Genomic DNA, 22,633 nt, shown 5'->3' on the forward strand with positions numbered 1-22,633 from the left:
GCAGGCGGTTCGCATCATCTTCACTGTTTGCCACACCTCCAAGTTTGGTATCGTTGGCAAATTTTGAAATTCTATTCTGTATTCCAAGATCCTAGTCATCTATACATAGCAAAAAAAAAGCAGTGGTCCTAGTACTGACCCTTGGAAACACGACTGTCCTCCAGTCTGCTGAACAACAATTAACCATGACTTGCTGTTTTCTGTCCTGAAGCCGATTTCTCATCCAATTGGACTGTCACCCTCCTCTTCCATGAGCCTTAGTTTTGTTAACTAGCCTTTATGTGGTATTTTATCAAATGCTTTCCTAAAATCCATATAGACAATATCCAACGCATTCCCTTCATCAACCTTCTCTGTTACTTCATCAAACAATTTGATTAGTTCAGTCAAGCATGATCTGCCTTTCGCAAATCCGTGCTGGCGATCCTTAATGAACTCAAACCTCTCCAAATGCCGGTTGACTTTTTTCCCCCGATTATTGTTTCTAAAACCACTAATTGGCCTATAGTTGCTGGAGCTGTCCTTACACCCTTTCTTGAAAATGTGACACCCTTTTTCCACTCTCCAGTCCTCTGGCACCTCCCCCATATCTTGACAAGATTGGAAGATTATGGCAAGCTCTTCTGCCATCTCCACCCCCAATTGCTGGCCAAGCCACTGTGTGAGAACCATTTGGAACTGTTGAAATTGAATGTATAGATAATATTTAAAAATAAACAAGACAGACATCAATAGATTTCTAGATGTTAAAGATATCAAGGGATATGCGGATAGTGTGGGGAAAATGGCATTGAGGTAGAACATCAGCCACGATCGAGCTGAAGGACAGAACAGGCTTAAGGGGCCAAATGGCTGACTCCTATTTCCTATGTTCCTATGTTGTTCCTGTATTTAACATTGGGCATTAACAATTAAAGGCTTCTGTGCTTCATTCAATAGCTCACTAAGGCACTGAACTATATGAAACAGGTAAATCTCTGTTTCAATCCATGACTTCTGTTGATTTGTCTCATCTCAGCCAGAATTAATAGACAGGGTGCTACAAATTGGCCTGCGTACTCTTGGGTTAAACATAGAAACATGGAAAAATAGGAGCAGGGGTAGGCCATTCGGCCCTTCGAGCCTGCTCTGCCATTCAATACGATCATGGCTGATCATCCAAACTTGGTATTCTGTTCCTGCTTTCTCCCCATATCCTTTAATCCTATTAGCCCTAAGAACTATATCTAACTCTTTCTTGAATATATTTAATGATTTGCCCTCAACTGCTTTCTGTGGTAGAGAATTGCACAGGTTCACCACTCTCTGGGTGAAGAAATCGCTCCTCATCTCAGTCCTAAATGGCTTACCCCTTATGCTTAAACTGTGACCGCCAGTCCTGGACTCCCCCGCCATCGGGAATATCCTTCCTGCACCTAGTCTGTCCAGTCCTGTTAGAATCTTGTAGGTTTCTATGAGATCCCCTCTCATTCGTCTAAACTCTAGCGAATACAAGCCTAATCGACCCAATCTCTCTTCATACGTCAGTCCTGCCATCCCAGGCATCAGTCTGGTGAACCTTCACTGCAGTCCCTCCATAGCAGGAACATCCTTCCTCAGATAAGGAGACCAAAACTGCACGCAATACTCCAAATGTGGTCTCACCAAGGCCTTGTATAATTGCAGCAAGACATCCTTGCTCCTGTACTCGAATCCTCTCGCTATGAAGGAGAACATACCACTTACCTTCTTAACTGCCTACTGCATCTGCATGCTTACTTTCAGGGACTGCTGCACAAGGGCACCCAGGTCTCGCTGCGCCGCCCCCTTTCCCAATCTATCGCCGTTCAGATAATCTGCCTTTCTGTTTTTGCCACCAAAGTGGATAACTTCACATTCATTGACGTTATACTGCACCTGCCATGTATTTGCCACTCACTCAACCTGTCCAAATCACACTGGACCTTCTCTGCATCCTCCTCACAGCTCACACTCCCACTCGGCTTTGTGTCGTCTGCAAACTTGGATATATTACATTTAATTCCCTTATCTATATCATTAATATATATTGTGAATAGCTGAGGTCCTAGCACTGATCCCTGCGGCACCCCACTAGTCACTGCCTGCAACTCGGAAAAAGACCCGTTTATTCCTACTCTTTGTTTCCTGTCTGCCAACCAGTTCTCTATCCATGTCAGTACTTTACCCCCAATCCCATGTGCTTTAATTTTGCAGGCTAATCTGTTATGTGGGACCTTATCGAAAGCCTTCTGAAAGTCCAAATACACCACATCCTCTGGTTCACACATAAAATTCAGTAGATTCGTCAAGCATGATTTTCCTTTCGTAACTAGGGATGGGGCCATACTGGACCTGGTATTGGGGAATGAGCCTGGCCAGGTGGTCGAAGTTTCAGTAGGGGAGCATTTTGGGAACAGTGACCATAATTCCGTAAATTTTAAGGTGCTTGTGGATAAGGATAAGAGTAGTCCTCGGGTGAAGGTGCTAAATTGGGGGAAGGCTAATGATAACAATATTAGGCAGGAACTGAAGAATTTACATTAGGGGCAGCTGTTTGAGGGGACATCAACATCTGACATGTGGGAGTCTTTCAAACGTCACTTGATTAGAATCCAGGACCGGCATGTTCCTGTGAGGAAGAAGGATAATTTTGGCAAGTTTCGGGAACCTTGGATAACGCGGGATATTGTGAGCCTAGTCAAAAAGAAAAAGGAAGCATTCATAAGGGCTAGAAGGCTGGGAACAGACGAAGCCCTTGAGGAGTATATAAACAGTAGGAAGGAACTTAAGCAAGGAGTCAGGAGGGCTAAAAGGGGTCATGAAAAGTCATTGGCAAACAGGATTAAGGAAAATCCCAAGGCTTTTTATACGTATATAAAGAGCAAGAGGGTAACTAGAGAAAGGGTTGGCCCACTCAAGGACAGAGAAGGGAATCTATGTGTGGAGCTGGAGGAAATGGGCGAGGTACTAAATGAATACTTTGCATCAGTATTCACCAAAGAGAAGGACTTGGTGGATGATAAGTCAAGGGAAGGGAGTGTAGATAGTCTGGGTCATGTTGTTATCAAAAAGGAGGAGGTGTTGGGTGTCTTGCAAAGCATTAAGGTAGATAAATTCCCAGGGCCTGATGGGATTTACCCCAAAAAACTGAGGGAGGCAAGGGAGGAAATTGCTGGGGCCTTGACAGAAATCTTTGTATCCTCATTGGCTGCAGGTGAGGTCCCAGAGGACTGGAGAATAGCCAATGTTGTTCCTTTGTTTAAGAAGGGTAGCAAGGATAATCCAGGAAATTATAGGCCGGTGAGCCTGACGTCAGTGGTAGGGAAATTATTAGAGAGGATTCTTCGGGACAGGATTTACTCCCATTTGGAAACAAATGAACTTATTAGCGAGAGACAGCATGGTTTTGTGAAGGGGAGGTTGTGTCTCACTAATTTAATTGAGTTTTTTGAGGAAGTGACGAAGATGATTGATGAAGGAAGGGCAGTGGATGTTGTCTATATGGACTTCAGTAAAGCCTTTGACAAGGTCCCTCATGGCAGACTGGTACAAAAGGTGAAGTCACATGGGATCAGAGGTGAGCTGGCAAGATGGATACAGAACTGGCTCGGTCATAGAAGACAGAGGGTAGCAGTGGAAGGGTGCTTTTCTGAATGGAGGCCTGTGACTAGTGGTGTTCCGCAGGGATCAGTGCTGGGACCTTTGCTGTTTGTAGTATATATGAATGATTTGGAGGAAAATGTAGCTGGTCTGATTAGTAAGTTTGCGGATGACAAAGGTTGGTGGAGTTGCGGATAATAATGAGGATTGTCAGAGGATACAGCAGGATATAGATCGGTTGGAGACTTGGACGGAGAAATGGTAGTTGGAGTTTAATCCGGACAAATGTGAGGTAATGTATTTTGGAAGGTCTAATGCAGGTGGGAGGTATACAGTCAATGGCAGAAGCTTCAGGAGTATGGAGAGGCAGAGAGATCTGGGTGTACAGGTCCACAGGTCACTGAAAGTGGCAACGCAGGTGGATAAGGTAGTCAAGAAGGCATACGGCATGCTTGCCTTCATCGGTCGGGGCATAGAGTATAAAAATTGGCAAGTCATGCTGCAGCTGTACAGAACTTTAGTTAGGCCACACTTAGAATATTGCGTGCAATTCTGGTCGCCACACTACCAGAAGGACGTGGAAGCTTTGGAGAGGGTACAGAAGAGGTTTACCAGGATGTTTCCTGGTCTGGAGGGCATTAGCTATGAGGAGAGGTTGGATAAACTCGGATTGTTTTCACTGCAACGACGGAGGTGGAGGGGCGACATGATGGAGGTTTACAAAGTTAAGAGTGGCATGGACAGAGTGGATAGTCAGAAGCTTTTTCCCAGGGTGGAAGAGTCAGTTACTAGGGGACATAGGTTTAAGGTGCGAGGGGCAAAGTTTAGACGGGATGTGCGAGGCAAGTTCTTTACACAGAGGGTGGTGAGTGCCTGGAACTTGCTGCCGGGGGAGGTGGTGGAAGCAGGTACGATAGCGACGCTTAAGAGGCATCTTGACAAATACATGAATAGGATGGGAATAGAGGGATACGGTCCCCGGAAGTGCAGAAAGTTTTTAGTTTTGACATGCATCAAAATCGGCGCAGGCTTGGAGGGCCGAATGACCTGTTCCTCTGCTGTACTGTTTTTTGTTCTTTGTTATTGTTTGTAAATCCATGTTGACTTTGTCCGATCCTGTCATTGTTTTCTAAGTGCTCCGCTATTGCATCTTTTATAATGGATGCTAGCATTTTCCCCACTACTGATGTCAGGCTAACCGGTCTATAATTTTCTGTTTTCTCTCTACCTCTTTTTTTAAATAGTGAGGTTACATTAGCTACCCTCCAATCCATTGGAACTGTTCCATAGTCTATAGAATTTTATAAAATGACCAGAAATGTATACTATTTCTCGGGCCACTTCCTTAAGTACTCTGGGATGTAGATTATCAGGCCCTGGGGATTTATCTGCCTTCAATCCCATCAATTTCCCTAACGCCATTTCCCTACTAATACTGATTTCATGCAGTTCCTCCTTCTCACTAGACCCTACATTCCCCAACATTTCTGCGAGGTAATTTGTGTCCTCCTTTGTGAAGACAGAACCAAATTATGTATTTAATTGGTCTGCCATTTCTTTGTTCCCCATTATAAATTCCCCCGATTCTGACTGTAAGGGACTCACATTTGTCTTCACTAATCTTTTTCTCATCACATATCTATAGAAGCTTTTAGTCAGTTTTTATGTTTTCTGCAACCTTACTCTGATGCTCCATTTTTCCCCTTCTTAATCAATCGCTTTGTCATCCTTTGCTGAATTCTAAACTGCCCCCAATCCTCAGGTTTGCTGTTTGTTCGGGCCATTTTATATTTCTGCTTGGATCTAATACTATCCCTACTATCCCTAACTTCTTTTGTAAGCCACATTTGAGCCACCCTTCCTGTTTTATTTTTGCGCCAGACAGGAATGAACAATTGTTGTAATTTATCCATGCGCTCTTTGAATGCTAGCCATTGCCTATCCCTTTTAAGTAACATTCCCCAATCTATCATAGCCAACTCGTGCCTCATACCTTCATAGTTTCCTTTATTTAGATTTAGGACCCTAGTCTTGGAATCAGCTCTCTCCCTCTCCATCTTAATGAAGAATTCTATCATGATGTGGTCGCTCTTCCCCAAGGGACCCCGCACAACAAGATTGTTAACTAATCCTTTCTCATTACACAATACTCAGTCTAGGATGGCCTGTTCTCTAGTTGGTTCCTCAATGTATTGATCCAAAAAACCATCACGTACGCGCTCCAGGAATTCCTCCTCTACAGTATTATTGCTAAATTGCAGCCATGTATCCGTAATTGCAACTATATCGTATCCATTTACATCTATTTGCGCGGTTACTTCACTTAGCTAATTGCCAATACTCGGTGCTCTGAGGCACAATGCCTTTAGGCTTGTCTTTTAACATTATTAGTCATCTTAGCATTATTTCACAATGTTCCCTATTTGTTTCTTGCTCTTGATTTCTCTGCCTTCCACTTTTTCCTTTTTGTTTCCTGTCTTTTGTTTCTATCCTTTCTATCCTTGTTTCCTTCTCCTCAGTCTCCCCGTTCAGGTTCCCATCCCCATGCCATTCTAGTTTAAATCCTCTCCACCAGCACTAGCAAATGCCGCTGTGACGACATTTGTTCTGTCCTGCCTGGGTGTAACCCGTCCCGCTTGTACAGGTCCCACCTTCCCTAGAACCGGTCTTGATGTCCCAGGAATCTAAATCTCTCCCTCCGGCACCATTTCTCCAGCCACGCATTCATCTGGTCTGTTCTCCTGTTCCTATACTCACTAACCCGTGGCCCAGGAAGTAATCCTGAGATTACTACCTTTAGGGTCCTGCTTTTTAATTTAGCTCGTAGCTCCTTAAATTCATCTTGCAGGACCTCATCCCTTTTTCTACCTATTTCGTTGGTACTGATATGTACCACGACCACTGGCTGTTCACCCTCCCACTTCAGAATGTGCTGCAGCCACTCCGAGACATCCTTGACCCTAGCACCAGGGGGGCAATTTACCATCCTGGAGTAATAGGAAGAAATCCTTTTTTTTTATTTCAGATTTCCCGCATCTGCAGTATTTTGCTTTTATTTTAATACCATCCTGGAGTCTCGTTTGCGGCCACAGAAATGCCTGTCTGTCCACCTTACAATTGAATCTCCTATCACTATGGCTCTCCCAGTCTTCTTCCTTCCCTGCTCTGCAGCAGAGCCATCCGTGGTGCCACGAGCCTGGCTGTACCTTTCCCCTGGGAGGCCATCCTCCGCAACAGTATTCAAAGTGATGTATCTGTTTGAGAGGGGGATGGCCAGAGGGAACTCCTGCACTACCTGCTTGCTCCTACTACTCCGCCTGGTGGTCAACACCCATCCCTTTTCTGCCTGTGCCGCCGTTACCTGCGATGTGACCAGCTCACTAAACGTGCTATCCACAACGTCCTCAGCATCGTGGATGCTCCACAGTGATCCACCTGCAGCTCCAGCTCCGTAATGCAGGTAACCAGTAGCTGCCGATGGATACACTTCCTGCACACATGGTCGTCAGGGACACTGGAAGCATCCCTGATTTCCCACATAGCGCTGGAGGAGCATATCACGGGTGCGAGCTCTCCTGCCATGACTTATCTTTCGATGACTTAGTTAATTAATTAATTAGTACCTTTTAATTAAAAAATATTTACTATGCCAAGGGCCTTGTTCTACTCCAAACACTACCCACTACAATCTAAAGTCCTTAATAAATTACGCTAATTTAAAAAAACACACTTTAGTAGTACTAACCTTATCACTTATACGGTAGGTTTAAAAAAAGAACCTACCCTGATTTTTTAAAGCTATTTCCAGGCACTAACTGCTGTTACTCATCAACCAATCACATTGCAGCTTTCCTGTGATGTCACTGTTGACTTTTCTTTTCAAACTCTGGTGCACCTGGACTGCTCACCGCGCCTCTCCCAGAAGGTAAGTGACTGGGCCTCGCTCCTTGGGCTCAATTTATCCTCTTCACTCGCTCGGCATTCTTCCCACCGGTCCACTCCTCTCTACTCTTCACCCGGAAGGTAAGTCACTGGGCCTCGATCCTTGGGCTCAATTTATCCTCTTCTCTCGCTGGGTGTTCTCCCCACAGGTCCGCTCCACTTCCGGAAGGTAAGTGAAGAAAACATGCACGTGACTAAACCAAAGCAGCAATTCTTGACTTTTAAAAACTTTTGATAACAGAATAGCAAAATCATGCCACATTATGCCAAATAGCAGAAAAATATTTTTTTTGTTTGATTTCTTTTCAAGTCAGCCTGGCCCTGGAAAAAAACGAGCCAGTATCATAATTGCCAGCTCAGGACAAGACTTAGGTTGCTTTACAGCTTTTGATTAGGTAAGTATTTCTATTTTTTTCCTGACTGCAGGAAGTGGAATCTTGCCAGACTACACTGGCAACTATCACTGCTGAGCTCAAATAAATTGTTATCTCAATCAAACTAAATGCAAATGTTTTGCGAAATGCCCAACCTATTTTTCATGGTCTCTGAAGCATGATAGCTCAGTCACCCCATCTAAATCTAAATTCACGTCTCTCAGCCCTGCTGTTCGGTGACGTTAAGCCTCTTAAATGCTCTGTTTATCTAATGTGGCATTTTTAACATATCACACCAAGGTCTCTCCATGGATGCATAATTAGAAATCCTGATATGTGACAGTCCTGCTTTTAGAGATGTGGTATGTTTTGTAACATAAATTATAGTGGTGTACAGGCTAGGTTTCACCATTGCTGCGCGATGCTTAATGTTTTATATCTATTACAAAATTAAAATGGTTATTTTAGGGGTTAAGGATCTCTTTTGAACTTGAGATACCAGTGTTTTGGGATCACATTTTGTGATTACATCTTTTTTCTGTGAAAATCAAAAATTAATTGTCTGCAATATGTAAAAAGGTTGCCATTCTCTGTAGTTGGAACCACTGGTTGACTAAATTATTTCATTACATCATATTTTAAGGTTTTTGTTATTGGTTTGGGAATAACATTGTGTGGTTCCATTCATTTTTCTGAGAAAATGTACAAACTAGTGACCTTGCGAATAATCAAACAAAACTGAACAAAAATCTATTTGTACAAGATTCCCAACAGCACAACCTGAGTCAAAACAAAGTGTTGGTTTGTTGATTGAGTGTGGTCTTCTCTCTAGAAATCCCAGTACAGTGATTCCTTAACTTGCTGTGTCAGATGTGCGAGTTGGACCTGAAGTAGTAACCGACCCAGCCTTCCTGGTGACAAGGTAACTAGTAATTTTTCAAGGAGGTTTGTTCTTAAATTTTGTGGCAGACATTCCAAACACCTTCCTTCTTTAGCTTTTCCATTCCTGCATGATATTTTTCTCATGTCTTTAAAGGACACCCGCCCCATCTGTGTGACTCATTTAAAAAAAAAGTTCAGATTCTGTCCTTCATTTTGAAAAATTCAGTTTAAGCCAGTTTTAGGTGAAAATGTTAGTATAAGTTACATTTGTGGAAAAACTGCTGGCACACTTGAAAGCTAAGCAAGACCTCCTATTCCCAGTAGATCCTCCCTTCTAGCCCACCTCTCTGAGGTTCACCGCTGCCTAGCCTCGAACTCGCATCTTTCTCTAGTTCCTCACATATCAATTCTCATGCTCTTTCTGAGCTCATGTTGTCTGTGAGACCCACCTCCTGCAAAGTTCTTGAATGTGCTGTTACCTCCCAAATCTGTGCCCATCTATCACGGAACTCCCTGATTGAATTTCTCCAATCAGATTTCTGCCCTTGTCATGGTACCGAAACGGCTCTTTTTAAAGCCACAAATGACATTTTATGTGACTGTTTTATACTATCCTTTCTTTGGTCCCCTCCTATTTCTCATCTACATGTCGTTGGTGACATCAGCTGTACCTCACCACCACCTCTGTTGACCCTCCACTGTCTCTGACTTGTCGGACTGCTTATCCAATGTCCATTACTGCATGCGCAGAAGAGTTCTCCAACTAAATACTAGGAAACCGAAGCCATTGTCTTTGGTCCCCACCACAAACTCTGTTCCTTTGCCACCAACTCTATCCCTCTCCCTAGCAACTGTCTGAGGCTGAACTAGACTGTTCGCAACCTTGGTGTCATATTTGACTCCAGATGAGCTTCTGACCACGTATCCATGCCATCATGAGGACTGCTATTTTGACCTTTGTAACGTGGCCTGACTCCATTTCTGTCTCGGTTCAACTGCCGTGAAACCCTCATCCATGCCTTTGTTACCTCTAGACTTGACTATAGCAAAGCACTCCTGGCTGGCCTCCCATATTTCACCCACCATAAACTTGAGGTCGTTCAGGATTCTGCAGCCCATGTCCTTGCTCGCACTGTCCAGTTAATCCATCGCCTCTGAGCTCTCTGAGCTACATTGGCTCCTGGTTAAGCAATGTCTCAATTTAAAAATTCTCGTCCTGTTTTCGAATCCCTCCATGGCCTTGCCTCTCTTCATCTCCATAATCCTTCCAGCTGTACAACTCTCAGATATCTGTGCTCTTCTATTTTTGACCTCTTGCACATCCCTGGTTTTAATCGCTCCACCATTGGTGACTGTGCCTTCAGCTGCTGAGGCCCTAAACTCTGGAATTCCCTCCCTAAACATCTGCTTCTCTACCTCTTCCTCCTCTAAGATGCTCCTTTAAGATACTTGTTAAAGCTGACCTCTTTGACCAAACCTTTTGGTCACCTTCCTAATATCTCCTTATGTGGCTCAGTGTCATATTTTGTTTGACAATGCTCCTGTGAAGCGCCTTGGGATGTTTTACTACATTAATGCGACTATATAAATGCAAGTTTTTGTTGCAGATTAGATGAACTACCACTCACATGCCACCATTTTGACAGCATAGACTAAATTTTATTCATCCTGGAAAAATTTCAGCCCTGGATATTTCTCCCTTTGGCCCCAATTCCTCTCCCTCCCTCCCTTTCTTAAAGGTGATGACTCTTGCTTGATCGTGGTTCAGAGAACACAGAAAACTTTCTGCTGCTGTGCCCAAATAACCATTTTTATGTGCAGGCCTGGACATTATGGCCTAGTGAGTTGTTTGAGTGTGGATGACTTCATAGTCCTATCATGTCCTCATCAGAGATCCATATTTATACCTTGTAATAGAAGTGCTGGATAGCAATAAGGAGCAGAAATGCTGGGTAATTTTCCCAGGGGTATTTGAGGCCAACTGTCATACTCCCACTCCAATCCTGAAAAGGTCAATTGACCTGGCAGATCATAAGTCATGCCACGAGCATCCATATGACGTGGCTTGACACATTGATTCATTTAACTGCTGTGGAGCTAAAAATCCAATGTATCTGAAAACTAAATAAACTTGACTTCTAAGGACTTTTTGAGAAAAGTAAAAACATAAAACCTGTGCCCCAAATTGCCTGTTAACAGGTCCATATCAAAAAGTGTAGTAGGTTTATGAGCAAGACTACTTTTTATCCATGGGAATGTTCAAGCCAGCTGCTGCTTCAAAAGCAGTACCAATGATGGTGAGTGGTGATGATGAAGGCACAATGACGATAATGAAGATACCTCTGGACAAGAGAAATGAACAACACTGTGATGTATCATAAGTAGATATTTTTGTAATCTGGATACAATTGCTGTACTTAAGGGTGAGACAGCTTACTGCTGTGCATCAAATAATTGCCAGTGGGTTAGATAGTCTGTTTCTTGTATTAAATACAGTCCGTCCTCTGTTTAAAAATAGTCCTGTATAATCTCGCCATTGCTGCAACATGTTTTGTCGGCTGGAGGAAGTTGCAAAGGAGGCTTCTTTCTTTTCTGCTGCTTAACTTTCTGTTCTGTTTATTTCCCATGCTTGATGAACTAATTTCATTTTTGTCTTCTCTATACTCTTAATGATGTTTAGCCAGCCTTTTCATGTTCCCAAATGGTTGGTACTATTAACAAAAAAAAAAGGATTCATGGATTTCTTCACAGAAATAATTTAAAAACCACATTTACTATCCACGTAATCCCAGATGCTGAAAGCTCAGACATTTGATCTGCAAATATTAAGATGAGGAAGTACAAAAGATTATGAAGTTTCTGGTTGAAAGGATGGCTTGATTTTGATTGGGGGAGGGATTAACAGCTGTAAGAGGCCTATGTGGAATTGGTTTGGGCAGTCTCTTCTTTGTTCCAAATGAATAAAGGTCTGAAGTGCACAGCTGCTGTAATTCACCACCAGGTAAACAGCTTCTGAGGGGCAGTGAAGGTCATTCTGCTCTGAGGTTGGAGTTAGAAAGATTGGATGGAAAAGATCTGCGTTGGACCCAAAGTTTAGGAGTGCTTGATGTTGGCACTGAATTCAAGAATTGGGAAATGTTCCCTGTTCCCTGAATACTGACACTTTAAGTGTACAATCTATGCTAATACGCTATTTAAGTGCCAGTCTAGATTGTCTAGTTACATGGGATTGCTATTTGGGATCAGATGGGCACTGGAGAGCATGCCAGGAGCAGCACCAGGCATACAAAAACTTGAGATACCAACCTGGTGAAGCTACAACACTACTACATGCATGCTAAACATCGGAAGCAGCATTCTATAGATAGAGGTAAACAACCCCACAACCAACAGATCAGAGCAAAGCTCTCCCATCCTGCCACATCCATCCCTGACGAGTGGTGGGCAACTAAGCTGAGGAGGATCCACAAACATCCCCATCCTCAATGATGGGGAGGCTGGAACATCAGTGTAAAAGACAAGGCTGAGGTATCTGCAACATCCTTCAAACGGAAGTGCCAAGTCGATGATCCATCTCTGCCTCCTCCTGACAGATGCCAGTCTTCAGTCAATTTGATTTTCATTACAAGTGATATCAAGGAATGGCTGAATGCACTGGATACAGAAAAGGCTATGGGCCCTGTAGTTCAGAAGACTTGTGCTCCAAAACTAGCCACACTCCTAGCCAAGCTGTTCCAGTACAGCTACAACACTGGCATCTACCTGACAATGTGGAAAATTGCCCAGGTATGTCCTGTCTGTAAAAGGCAGGACAAATCCAATCAGGCCAATTATTGCACCATTAGTCTGCTCTCAATCATTTCACAAGTGGGAACAGTTTCTCTCTATCTGCTCTGTCCAGACCCCTCATGATTTTGAATACCTCTATCAAATCACCTCTCAGCCTTCTCCTCCAAGGAAAACAGTCCTAACTTTTCCAATCTATCTTCATAACTGAAATTCCTCATTGCTGGAACCATTCTCGTGAATCTTTTCTGTACTCTCTCCAATGCCCTCACATCTTTCCTAAAGTTCGGTGCCCAGAACTGGCCGCAATATCCAGCTGAGGCTGAACTAGTGTCTTATACAATTTCAACATAACTTCCTTGCTCTTGTTCTCTATGTCCCTATTAATAAAGCCCAGGATACTGTATGCTTTGTTAACATGTCTTGCCATCTTCAGTGACTTATGCACAGATACACCTAGGTCCCTCTGCTCCTGCACCCCCTAAAGAATTGTACCCTTTATTCTATATTGTCTCTCTATGTTCTTCCTACCAAAATGAATCACTTCACATGTCTCTGCATTGAACTTCATCTGCCACTTGTCTGTCCATTCCACCATCTTGTCTATGTCCTTTTGAAGGTCGGCACTATCCTCCTGTCAGTTCACAATGCTTCCAAGTTTTGTATCATCTGCAAACTTTGAAATTGTGCCCTATACACAGAGGTCTAGGTCATTAATATATATCAGGAAAAACAAGGTACCTAACACTGATCCCTGGGGAACTCTACTATAAATCTTCCTCCAGCCTGAAAAACATCTATTAACCACTACTCTTTGTTTCTTGTCACTCAGCCAATTTCGTATCCGTGTTGCTACCGTCCCTATTATTCTGTGAGCTACAAGTTTGCTCACAAGTCTCGTGTGGCACTGTATCAAGCGTCTTTTGAAAGTCCACGTACACCAAATCACAAGCATTGCTTTCATCAACCCTCTGTTATGTCCTCAAAAAAAACTCTAGCAAGTTAGTTAAATATGATTTTCCCTTAAGAAATCAATGCTGGCTTTCCTTAATTTGCTTGCATTTGTCCATGTGACTATTGATTTTGTCTCAAATGATTTTTTCTAGAAGTTTTCCCACCACCAAAATTAAACTGCCTGGCCTATAGTTGCTGGGCTTATCTTTACACCCTTTTTGAACAAAGGCGTAACGTTTGTAATTCTCCAGTCCTCTGGCACCACCCGCGAGTCTAAGAATTATGGCCAGTGCCTTTGCGATTTCCACCCTCACTTCCCTCAGTATCTTGGGATGCATCTCATCCGGTCTTGCTGTTTTATCCACTTTAAGTACAGACAGCCTATCTAATATAAAATAAAAACAAGAAATGCTGGAAATACTCAGGTCTGGCAGCATCTGTGGGGAGAGAAGCAGAGTTCATGTTTCAGGTCAGTGACCCTTCATCAGAACTGACAAATATTAGAAATGTAATAGGTTTTAAGCAAATAGAGCAGGGTTGGAGCAAGAGATAACAAAAGAGGTGTTGATAGGGCAAGGTAACAGAAAATAACTGCTCAGAAGGTCATGGAGCAAAGGCAAACGGTATGTTAATGGTGTAGTGAAAGACAAAGCGTTCATGCAGAGAGGGTGTTATTTGACAGAAAAATGCACAGCCCTGGCCCCAAGCACAAACATGAAAAAAAAACAGTGCGTAGGCACAGTAGAGACAAACTAAATAAACTAAAATAAAATAAACAACAAAAAAAGAAAAAACAATGAAAAATAAAAAGGGGGCCCGTCAACCTATCTAATACTTCTATCAATTTTAAACCCCTTTAGTGTCTGACTTACCTCCTCTTTCAACATTGCCTCGGTTGCATCCTCTACCTTGGTAAAGACTGATGCAAGTTATTCATTTAATACCTCTGTTTTGTCCTCTGTCTCCATGTGTAAATCCCCTTTCTTGCCTCGAATCGGCCCCACTCCTCCTTTTACCACTCTTTTACTATTTATACGCCTATAGAAAACTTTGGGATTTCCTTCAATGATAGCTGCCAGTCTCTCTTCATGCTCTCCCTTTGCTTCTCTTATTTGCTTTTTCACTGCCCCTCTGGACCTTCTATATTCAGCCTGGTTCTCAGTAGTATTTTCTACTTGGCATCTGTCATAAGCACACTTTTTCTTCTTTATCTTAATCTCTACCTCTTTTGCCATCCAGGGTGCTCTGGATTTGTTTGCCCTACTTTTCCCCTTCGAGGGAACATACCTTGACTGTGCCTGAACTTCTCCTCTTTGAAGGTAGCTCATTGTTCAGCTACAGGTTTTCTTGCCAGCTTTTGACTCCAATTTATTCACCCCAGTTCCATTCTTACCCCATTGAAGTTAGTCTTCCTCTAGCTAATTATTCTTACCCTGGATTGCTCTTTGTCTTTTTTCATAGTCAGCCTAAACCTTATGATACAATAATCACTATCCCCTAAATGCTCTCCTACTGGTACTTGATCCACACGGCCCACCTCGTTCGCAAGAACCAGCTCTAGCAGTGCTTCCTTTCTTGTTGGACAAGCAACATACTGTTGTAGAAAATTTTCCTGAACGCACTCTCGGAACTCTTGCCGCTCACTGCCCTTTACACTACTATTATCCCAGTCTATGTTTGGATAATTAAAATCCCCCATTATAACTACCCTATAATTTTTGCTCCTTTCTGTAATTACCTCAAATTTGTACCTGCACGTCCTTCCCACTAGCTGGTGGCCTATAGACAACACCGAGCAGTGTAACTGCACCATTTGTGTTCCTTGGCTCTAGCCAAATTGATTCTGTCCTCGACCCGTCTGGGACATCCTTTTTCGCCAGCACTGCAATGCTCTCCTTAATCAATACTGCCACCCCTCCCCATTTTTTCTCTTTCCTGAACACCTTGTATCCAGGAATATTTAACACCCAGTCCTGCCCTACTTTGAGCCAGGTCTCTGTTATAACCACAACATCATATTTCCACATGGCAATGTGTGCCCGTACCTCACCAGTCTTATTAACCACACTCCGTGCATTCACCTATGTGCACATTAACCCTAATTTAGACTTTATTACTTTCTCCCTTACTCTGATCCCACCTAATAACTTAATATTCCCTACTGTCGTGCTATCTATCTCCCCCAGTATTCTGTGCTCCTTGGTATTCCTCTCTGATACTTGCTCCTGGTTCCCACACCCCTGACAAGTTACAAGCTTTGCTTCCCTCCAATCTGAGTTTCCTTTCAGGTTCCCATCCCGCTGACAATTTGGTTTAAACTCTCCCCAACAGCACTAGCAAATCTCCCTGCGAGGATATTCATCCCAGTCCTGCTAAGATGCAACCCGTCCATCATCTGGAGCAGATCCCACCTGCTCCAGAACTGGTCCCAATGTCTCAGAAATCTGATGCTCTCCCTCCTACACCAGTTCTCCAGCCACATGTTCAATCGCTGAATTCTCCTATTCCTATGCTCACTTGCACGTGCGTCTGGGAATAATCCTGAGGTTACTGCTTTTGAGGTTTTGCTTTTTAATCATCATCCTTGCTCCCTAAAATCTGCTTTCAGGATCTCATCCCCCTTCTTACCTGTGTCATTGGTACCAATGTGGACCACGACCTCTGGCTGTTCATCCTCCCCCAGAAGAATGTCCTGCAGCCGCTCCATGACATCCTTGACCCTGGCACCGGGGAGGCAATGCATCATCCTGGAGTCAAATTTACTGCCGCAGAAATGCCTGTCCGTTCCCCTAACTAATGAATCCCCTATCGCGACTGCTCTTCCACTCGTCTTCCTCCCCTCCTGTGCAACTGAGCCACCTGTGGTGCCACAAACTTGGCTCTGACTGCTCTCCTCTGAGGAACGATCACCCTCACCAGTATCCAAAATGAAAAACTGATTAGCAAGTGAGAACATATCAGGGGACTCCTGCACATCTGCCTGGTTCTCTTAGACTGCCTGGCAGTCACCCATTCCCTATCTGCTGATCTTCAGCTGCTTTATCATAAAGTCAGAAGTGGGGCTGTTCAGTGATGACTGCACAGTGTTCAGTACTCCTCAGATACTGAAGCTGTTTTTGCCCGCATGGATCAAGTCCTGTACCACATTCAGGCTTGGACCACTAAGTGGCAAGTAGCATTTGTGTGACACAAGTGCCAGGCAGTGATGCTGTCCAACAAGAGAGAATCTAATCATCTCCCCTTAATGTTCAGTGGTATTACCATTGATGACTCCTCCACCATCAACATCCTGGGGGGGTTGCCATTGAGCAGAAACATAACTGAGCCAGCCACATAAATACTGTGGCTGCAAGAGCAGTTCAGAGGCTGGGAATTCTGCAGTGAATAACTCAACACTCGACTCCCCATAACCTGTCCACCATCGACAAGGCCCAAGTCAGGCGCTTGATGGAATACTTTCCACTTGCATGGATGAATGCAGCACTCAAAAAGCTTGCCACCATCCAAGACCGCTTAATCAGCACCCCATTTATCACAACATTTACTCGTTGCAGCAGTGTATACCATTTACAAGATGCACTGCGGCACCTCACCAAGGCTCCTTCAACAGCACCTTCAAAACCCACAACCTTAAACATCTAAAGAAACAAGGGCAGGAGATGCATGGGAACACCACCACCAGCAAGTTCCCCTCCAAATTCACACACCATCCTGACATGGAACTATCGCTATCGCTAGGCCAAAATCCTGGCACTCCCTCCCTAACAGCACTTTGGGTGTACCTGCACCATATGGACTACTGTGGCTCAAGAAGGTAGCTTATTGCCACCTTCTCGAGTGCAATTAGGGATGGGCAATAAATGCTTGTGTTGCCAGCATTGCTTGCATCCAATCAACAAAAAAAAAATAAAAATAATGAATAAAAATTAATGACCTCATAGTAAAGGTGCACCTAGGTAGCAGTGATCACAACATGGTTTAATTTGCATTCAGTTTGAGGGTGAGAAGAATGGATCTAATATTAGTGTTTTATACTTAAATAATGGTAATTATGAGGGTTTGAGGACAGAGCTGGTTAAAGTAAACTGGGAAATTAGGTTAAGGGATAGGTCATTAGAGATGCAGTGGCAGACATTTAAGGAGATATTTCATAACACTGAACAAAGATACATTCCAGTGAGAAAGAAAGACTCTAGGGGAAGGATGCACCATCTGTGGCTAATGAAGGAAGGTAAAGATAGTATCAAATTGAAAGAAAAAGTCTACAATTCAGCGAACAGTAGTGGCAGGTCAGAAGATTGGACAGAATATGAGAAACAGCTAAGAATGACGAAAAGAATAATTAAAGAGATGTTAGAGTATGAAAGATAGCTTGAAATATCAAAATGGATAATAAGAGTTTTTACAGGTAATTAAAAAAGAAAAGAGTAAGTAAAGTGAGTGTTGATCCTCTGGAGAGTGAGTCTGGGGAATTAATAATGGAAAATAAGGAAATGGCAGAGGAGTTGAACAGATTTTTTGCTCTGTCTTCACTATAGCGGATACAAATAATATCCCAGAAATAATTGTGAATCAAGAGTTGAAAAGGAGGGAGCAACTTAAAACAATTACCATCACCAGGGAAAGTGTACGGAGAAAATTATTAGAACTAAAAGCTGACAAGTCCCCAGGTCCTGATGGACTTCATCCTAGGGTTTTAAAGGAAGTGGCTGCTGAGATAGTGGATGCATTGGTTTTAATTTTCCAAAACTCCGTAGATTCTGGAAAGGTCCCATTGGATCGGGAGGTAACAAATGGAACTCGGCTATTCAAGTAAGGAGGCAGAAAGCCGGAAACTACGGGCCAGTTAGCTTATCATCTGTCATAGGAAAAATGCTGGAATCTATTATTCAGGAGGTTATAGCAGGTCATTTAGAAAATTTCAATGCAATCAGGCAGAGTCAACATGGTTTTGTGAAAGGGAAATTGTGTTTAACTAATTTATTAGAGTTCTTTGAGGGAATAACAAGCAACTTGGATAAAGGGGAGCCTGTGGATATGGTATGCTTGGATTTCCTGAAGACATTTGACAAGGTGCTACATCAAAGATCGCTAAACAAAATAAGAGCCCATGGTATGGGGGGTAATATATTAGCATGGATAGGGGATTGGTTAGCTGACAGGAAACAGAGAGTAGGCCTAAGTGGGTCATTTTCAGGTTGGCAAGCTGTAACTAGTGCAGTGCCACAAGGATCAGTGATGGGGCCTCAACTATTTATATCAATGACTTGGATGAAGGGACCAAAGGTATGGTTGCTAAATATGATGATGACACAAATATAGATAGGAGAGTAAGTTGTGAAGAGGGCATAAGGAGTCTGCACAGGGGTATAGATAGGTTAAGTGAGTGGGCAAAGATTTGGCAGATGGAGTATAATGTGGGAAAGTGTGAACTTGTGCACTTTGGCTGGAAAAATAGAAACGCAACATATTATTTAAATAGAGAAAGATTGCAGAACTCTGAGATGCAGAGCGATCTGGGTGTCCTCGTACACAGAACACAAAAAGTTAGTATGCAGGTACAGCTTGTGATTAAGAGGTAAATGCAATGTTGTCATTTATTGCAAGGGGAATGGCATATAAAAGTCGTGATATTTTGTGTTACCACCAGTTGAGAAATGTGTCTAGGGGTCTTTTGCTGTCTTTACCTGGTCTTATTGCAATAAGGTTTTATTTCTAAACACACTGTGTTTTGAGCTCCCTTTTTTTTGAATCCTTGTTCACAGCTTTCCGGTTATAAGGCAAAGAAACCAACACACCAAGTTTTCTCAGGTTTAAAGGAGAAAAGTGAAATTTATTAAAACTTAGACTTAAACTCTAATACGGTTGACACCTATGGATATACGACATGTCCACGTGATATACACATGCAGATAGGGACAGAAAAGAGAAGAAAAGATAAAGTGAAACAGTTTGAGGCAATATCTTGTTACTGTGCTTCGAGCTCACAGTATAGTCCTTTTGTAGGTAATTCTTGCATTTCGTTGGGGCCCAGTATTCTGCTTAAACCTTTTTCACTTCGGAGACTTTTCTCTCTTTGAGGTTCACGTTTTCAGTTCCGTGGGAAGAAGATGGGAACAGGCAGACAGGAGAAGGTTCAAGAGCAGGTCAGGAATCCTGCAGCTGGTAGCTCACCTCCTGACTCCCCAAAGCCTGTCCACCATCTACAAGGTACAAGTCAGGAGTGTTATGGAATACTCTCCACTGGCCTGGATGGGTGCAGTTCCAGCAACACTCAAGAAGCTCAGCATCATCCAGGACACAGGGCGGCGCAGTGGTTAGCACCGCAGCCTCACAGCTCCAGCGACCCGGGTTCAATTCTGGGTACTGCCTTTGTGGAGTTTGCAAGTTCTCCGTGTCTGCGTGGGTTTTCGCCGGGTGCTCCGGTTTCCTTCCACCACCAAAGACTTGCAGGTTGATAGGTAAATTGGCCATTATAAATTGCCCCTAGTATAGGTAGGTGGTAGGGGAATATAGGGACAGGTGGGGATGTGGTAGGAATATGGGATTAGTGTAGGATTAGTATAAATGGGTGGTTGATGGTTGGCACAGACTTGGTGGGCTGAAGGGCCTGTTTCAGTGCTGTATCTCTAAATAAAATAAACAAAGCAGCCTGTGTGATTGGCACCCTATCCACAAACATTCACTTCCTCCACCAACTCACAGTGGCAGCAGTGTGCACCATCATCCTTAGCAAGGCACTGAGCATCCTTAGACAGCACCTTCCAAATCCATGACCTCTACCAACTACAAGGACAAGGGCAGCAGATGCATGTGAACACCACCACTTGCAAGTTCCCCTCCAAGTCACACACCATCCTGACTTGGAACTTTATCACCTTCCTTCACTGTCGCTGGGTCAAAATCCTGGAACTGCCTTCCTGACAGTACTGTGGGTGTATCTACCCCACACGGTCTGCAGCGGTTCAAGAAGGCAGCTCACCGCCACCTTCTCAAGGGCAATTAGGGATGAGCAATAAATGCTGTCCTAGCCAGTGATGCCCACATCCCATGAATGAAGTAAAAAAAATGGTGCACATCTGTATATAATGCTTCATAAAGCATGCTTAAATGTTAAAGAAATTAGTGGAATACTCTTATCACTCATGGTCTTGAATAACAATTTTTCTAAAGACAGGAATGGTGTATCCTGAGGTGCGCAATGTATTTTTTTGCTAAGGTGGATGTATGTCCCTGTAAGGTAACTCTGTTCAGTTATTTGGTGAGGGATTTGTGAAGGTTGTGATCAATTAGAGTTTAATTGCTCTTCGGAAGCCAGGATAAACATTCTGGCTTTCCTATTTCGATATGATTGCTGGAATTAGTTTTTAACTTGCAGTCTAGGAGCAGTTTGATTCTGTGTTAATATTAGAATAGATGAAAGTGTAATTTGATAGACTGGTTTAAAATTATGAAGGGTTGAGACAGAATTGATGAAAATGGTGTTTTTCTGGGTTGAGGGGTCTCGAATAATGGGATATAGACAGGATGAAGTACAAGAGATTCAGGACACCGAGCAGAAGTTGCTCTTAGACAAATGTGTGAGGTACTGGAATGAGTTGATTGCAACAGAGACTTTTTCAGCCTTTAAGAACAGCGATAGGTGGTTGAAGGAAAGATGGGGATATAGGTACAGAGCAGGCACATAGGATTGCACCTGCTCATTTGAAGGTAAACACCAATATGGACAGGTTGGGCTGTATTCTCTGTTTCTGTTCACTTTGAGTAAGTGCGGAGTGATTTGGGGTGAATGAAATTAATTAACTAATGAAATTGCATTCTCAGAAATAGCACCCTTCAATGCTGTGGATTTATGCATTTCCATTATGCACCAACGAGCATACTCCTGTTTTAAATTACAAAAGGAATTTCATTCCTTTGATCCATTGGAGTTCTGTACGGGGATTGTGTAATTGATTGGCAAATGAGCAGTTTATATTTTAAACTAGATTAAATGAGCTCCATTTAAGCTCTGCTTTAGGTTCAGCCGCTTGGTCAGTAAAGTAGCGAAAATGATCTTTGTTGAATGGACACTGCTGCCTGTATGAAGTGAGACATCAGTGAAGTGTCGATTAAACCAGAGTCTTGTCAAGAGTTTCCAAATTGAAATTCCATTTCTATTTAGTTACTGTAAAAAAAAATCGTCTCTGTATGGGGTTATCACAACACTGGCCTTTCCTCTCTCTCTCTCTCCAGCTGAGCTCATTCTACTTGCAGTGTTTTTGTTTCTCTTTTCCCCATAATTGAATGGTTACCAGCCAGATCATTTTAAAGCTGCAATGTCTTTGATTTCTATTGAATGTCTGAGTGTGATGCTTTAGTGAGATGAAGCATGGTTCTTTCCTACTGCCTTTCAACTTCAGAGAGGTTTGGAGTTAAAGTCACCTTGGTAGAACAGGGGTATTGGAGAGGAGAGACTGTCTTCATGAGTTATTATTTTTTGTATTTTTTTCTTTCTACTTTTTCCTGCAGTTGACTTCATTCTGTTTTTGAGGAGGGATACAAGTCTTCTAAGTTGCATTAGTGAGCCAGCTTCTAGCATTTGTTTTTAAATGCGGTTTCCATAGACTGATGAAAATAGTGGTAGAGTCAGTTAGGTTGCTGTAGTTTAAGCATCTAAGCCTGAGTGAACTATTTGGCCTCCAAATATATGTTGAAGAGGAATTAGTTGGAGTGCAGCATGTATCTGTTTACATTAGCTTCCCTCTTCATATTTTCATTAGATGCAAACAGTCTTGAGGCGGGGGGAGCTTTGAACCTGTGGTTGAATTATCCAACTTGAAAGAAAAAATGGAATGGCTGATGAAAAAAAAATTGCCCCTGTTGAGGTTGGTGCTCAGATTTCTGGATCATTGCTATGCCATGAGCCAATTAACTCCAGACCCAAGACTGTCCATTGCGTTCTGGTCCTAATACATATGAGATTCTTGAGACTTTTGCTATGAAGAAATAGATAAGGTGATTTCCCTGTTGCTTCCTCATAGTTTTTAATCTTTGGAGTACTTTTCTGCAACCCAGGTTAAAGCACCTCACCTATCTTTTATTATGCTGAGGTG

The 22,633-nt window shown here is 42.9% G+C and overlaps 1 protein-coding gene across 1 annotated transcript in view; it reads left to right on the forward strand.

The window, feature by feature from the left end:
- The window catches only part of imp3 (IMP U3 small nucleolar ribonucleoprotein 3), a 355,078-nt gene that overhangs the window by 238,602 nt on the left and 93,843 nt on the right, over positions 1-22,633 (forward strand). The window contains exon 5 of the mRNA XM_068037927.1: positions 8,787-8,838. Coding sequence (XP_067894028.1) covers positions 8,787-8,838 — 52 coding nt within the window. The remainder of the gene's footprint in view (positions 1-8,786; positions 8,839-22,633) is intronic.

Source organism: Heterodontus francisci, chromosome 8, assembly GCF_036365525.1.
Source record: "Heterodontus francisci isolate sHetFra1 chromosome 8, sHetFra1.hap1, whole genome shotgun sequence".
Classification (NCBI taxonomy): domain Eukaryota; kingdom Metazoa; phylum Chordata; class Chondrichthyes; order Heterodontiformes; family Heterodontidae; genus Heterodontus; species Heterodontus francisci.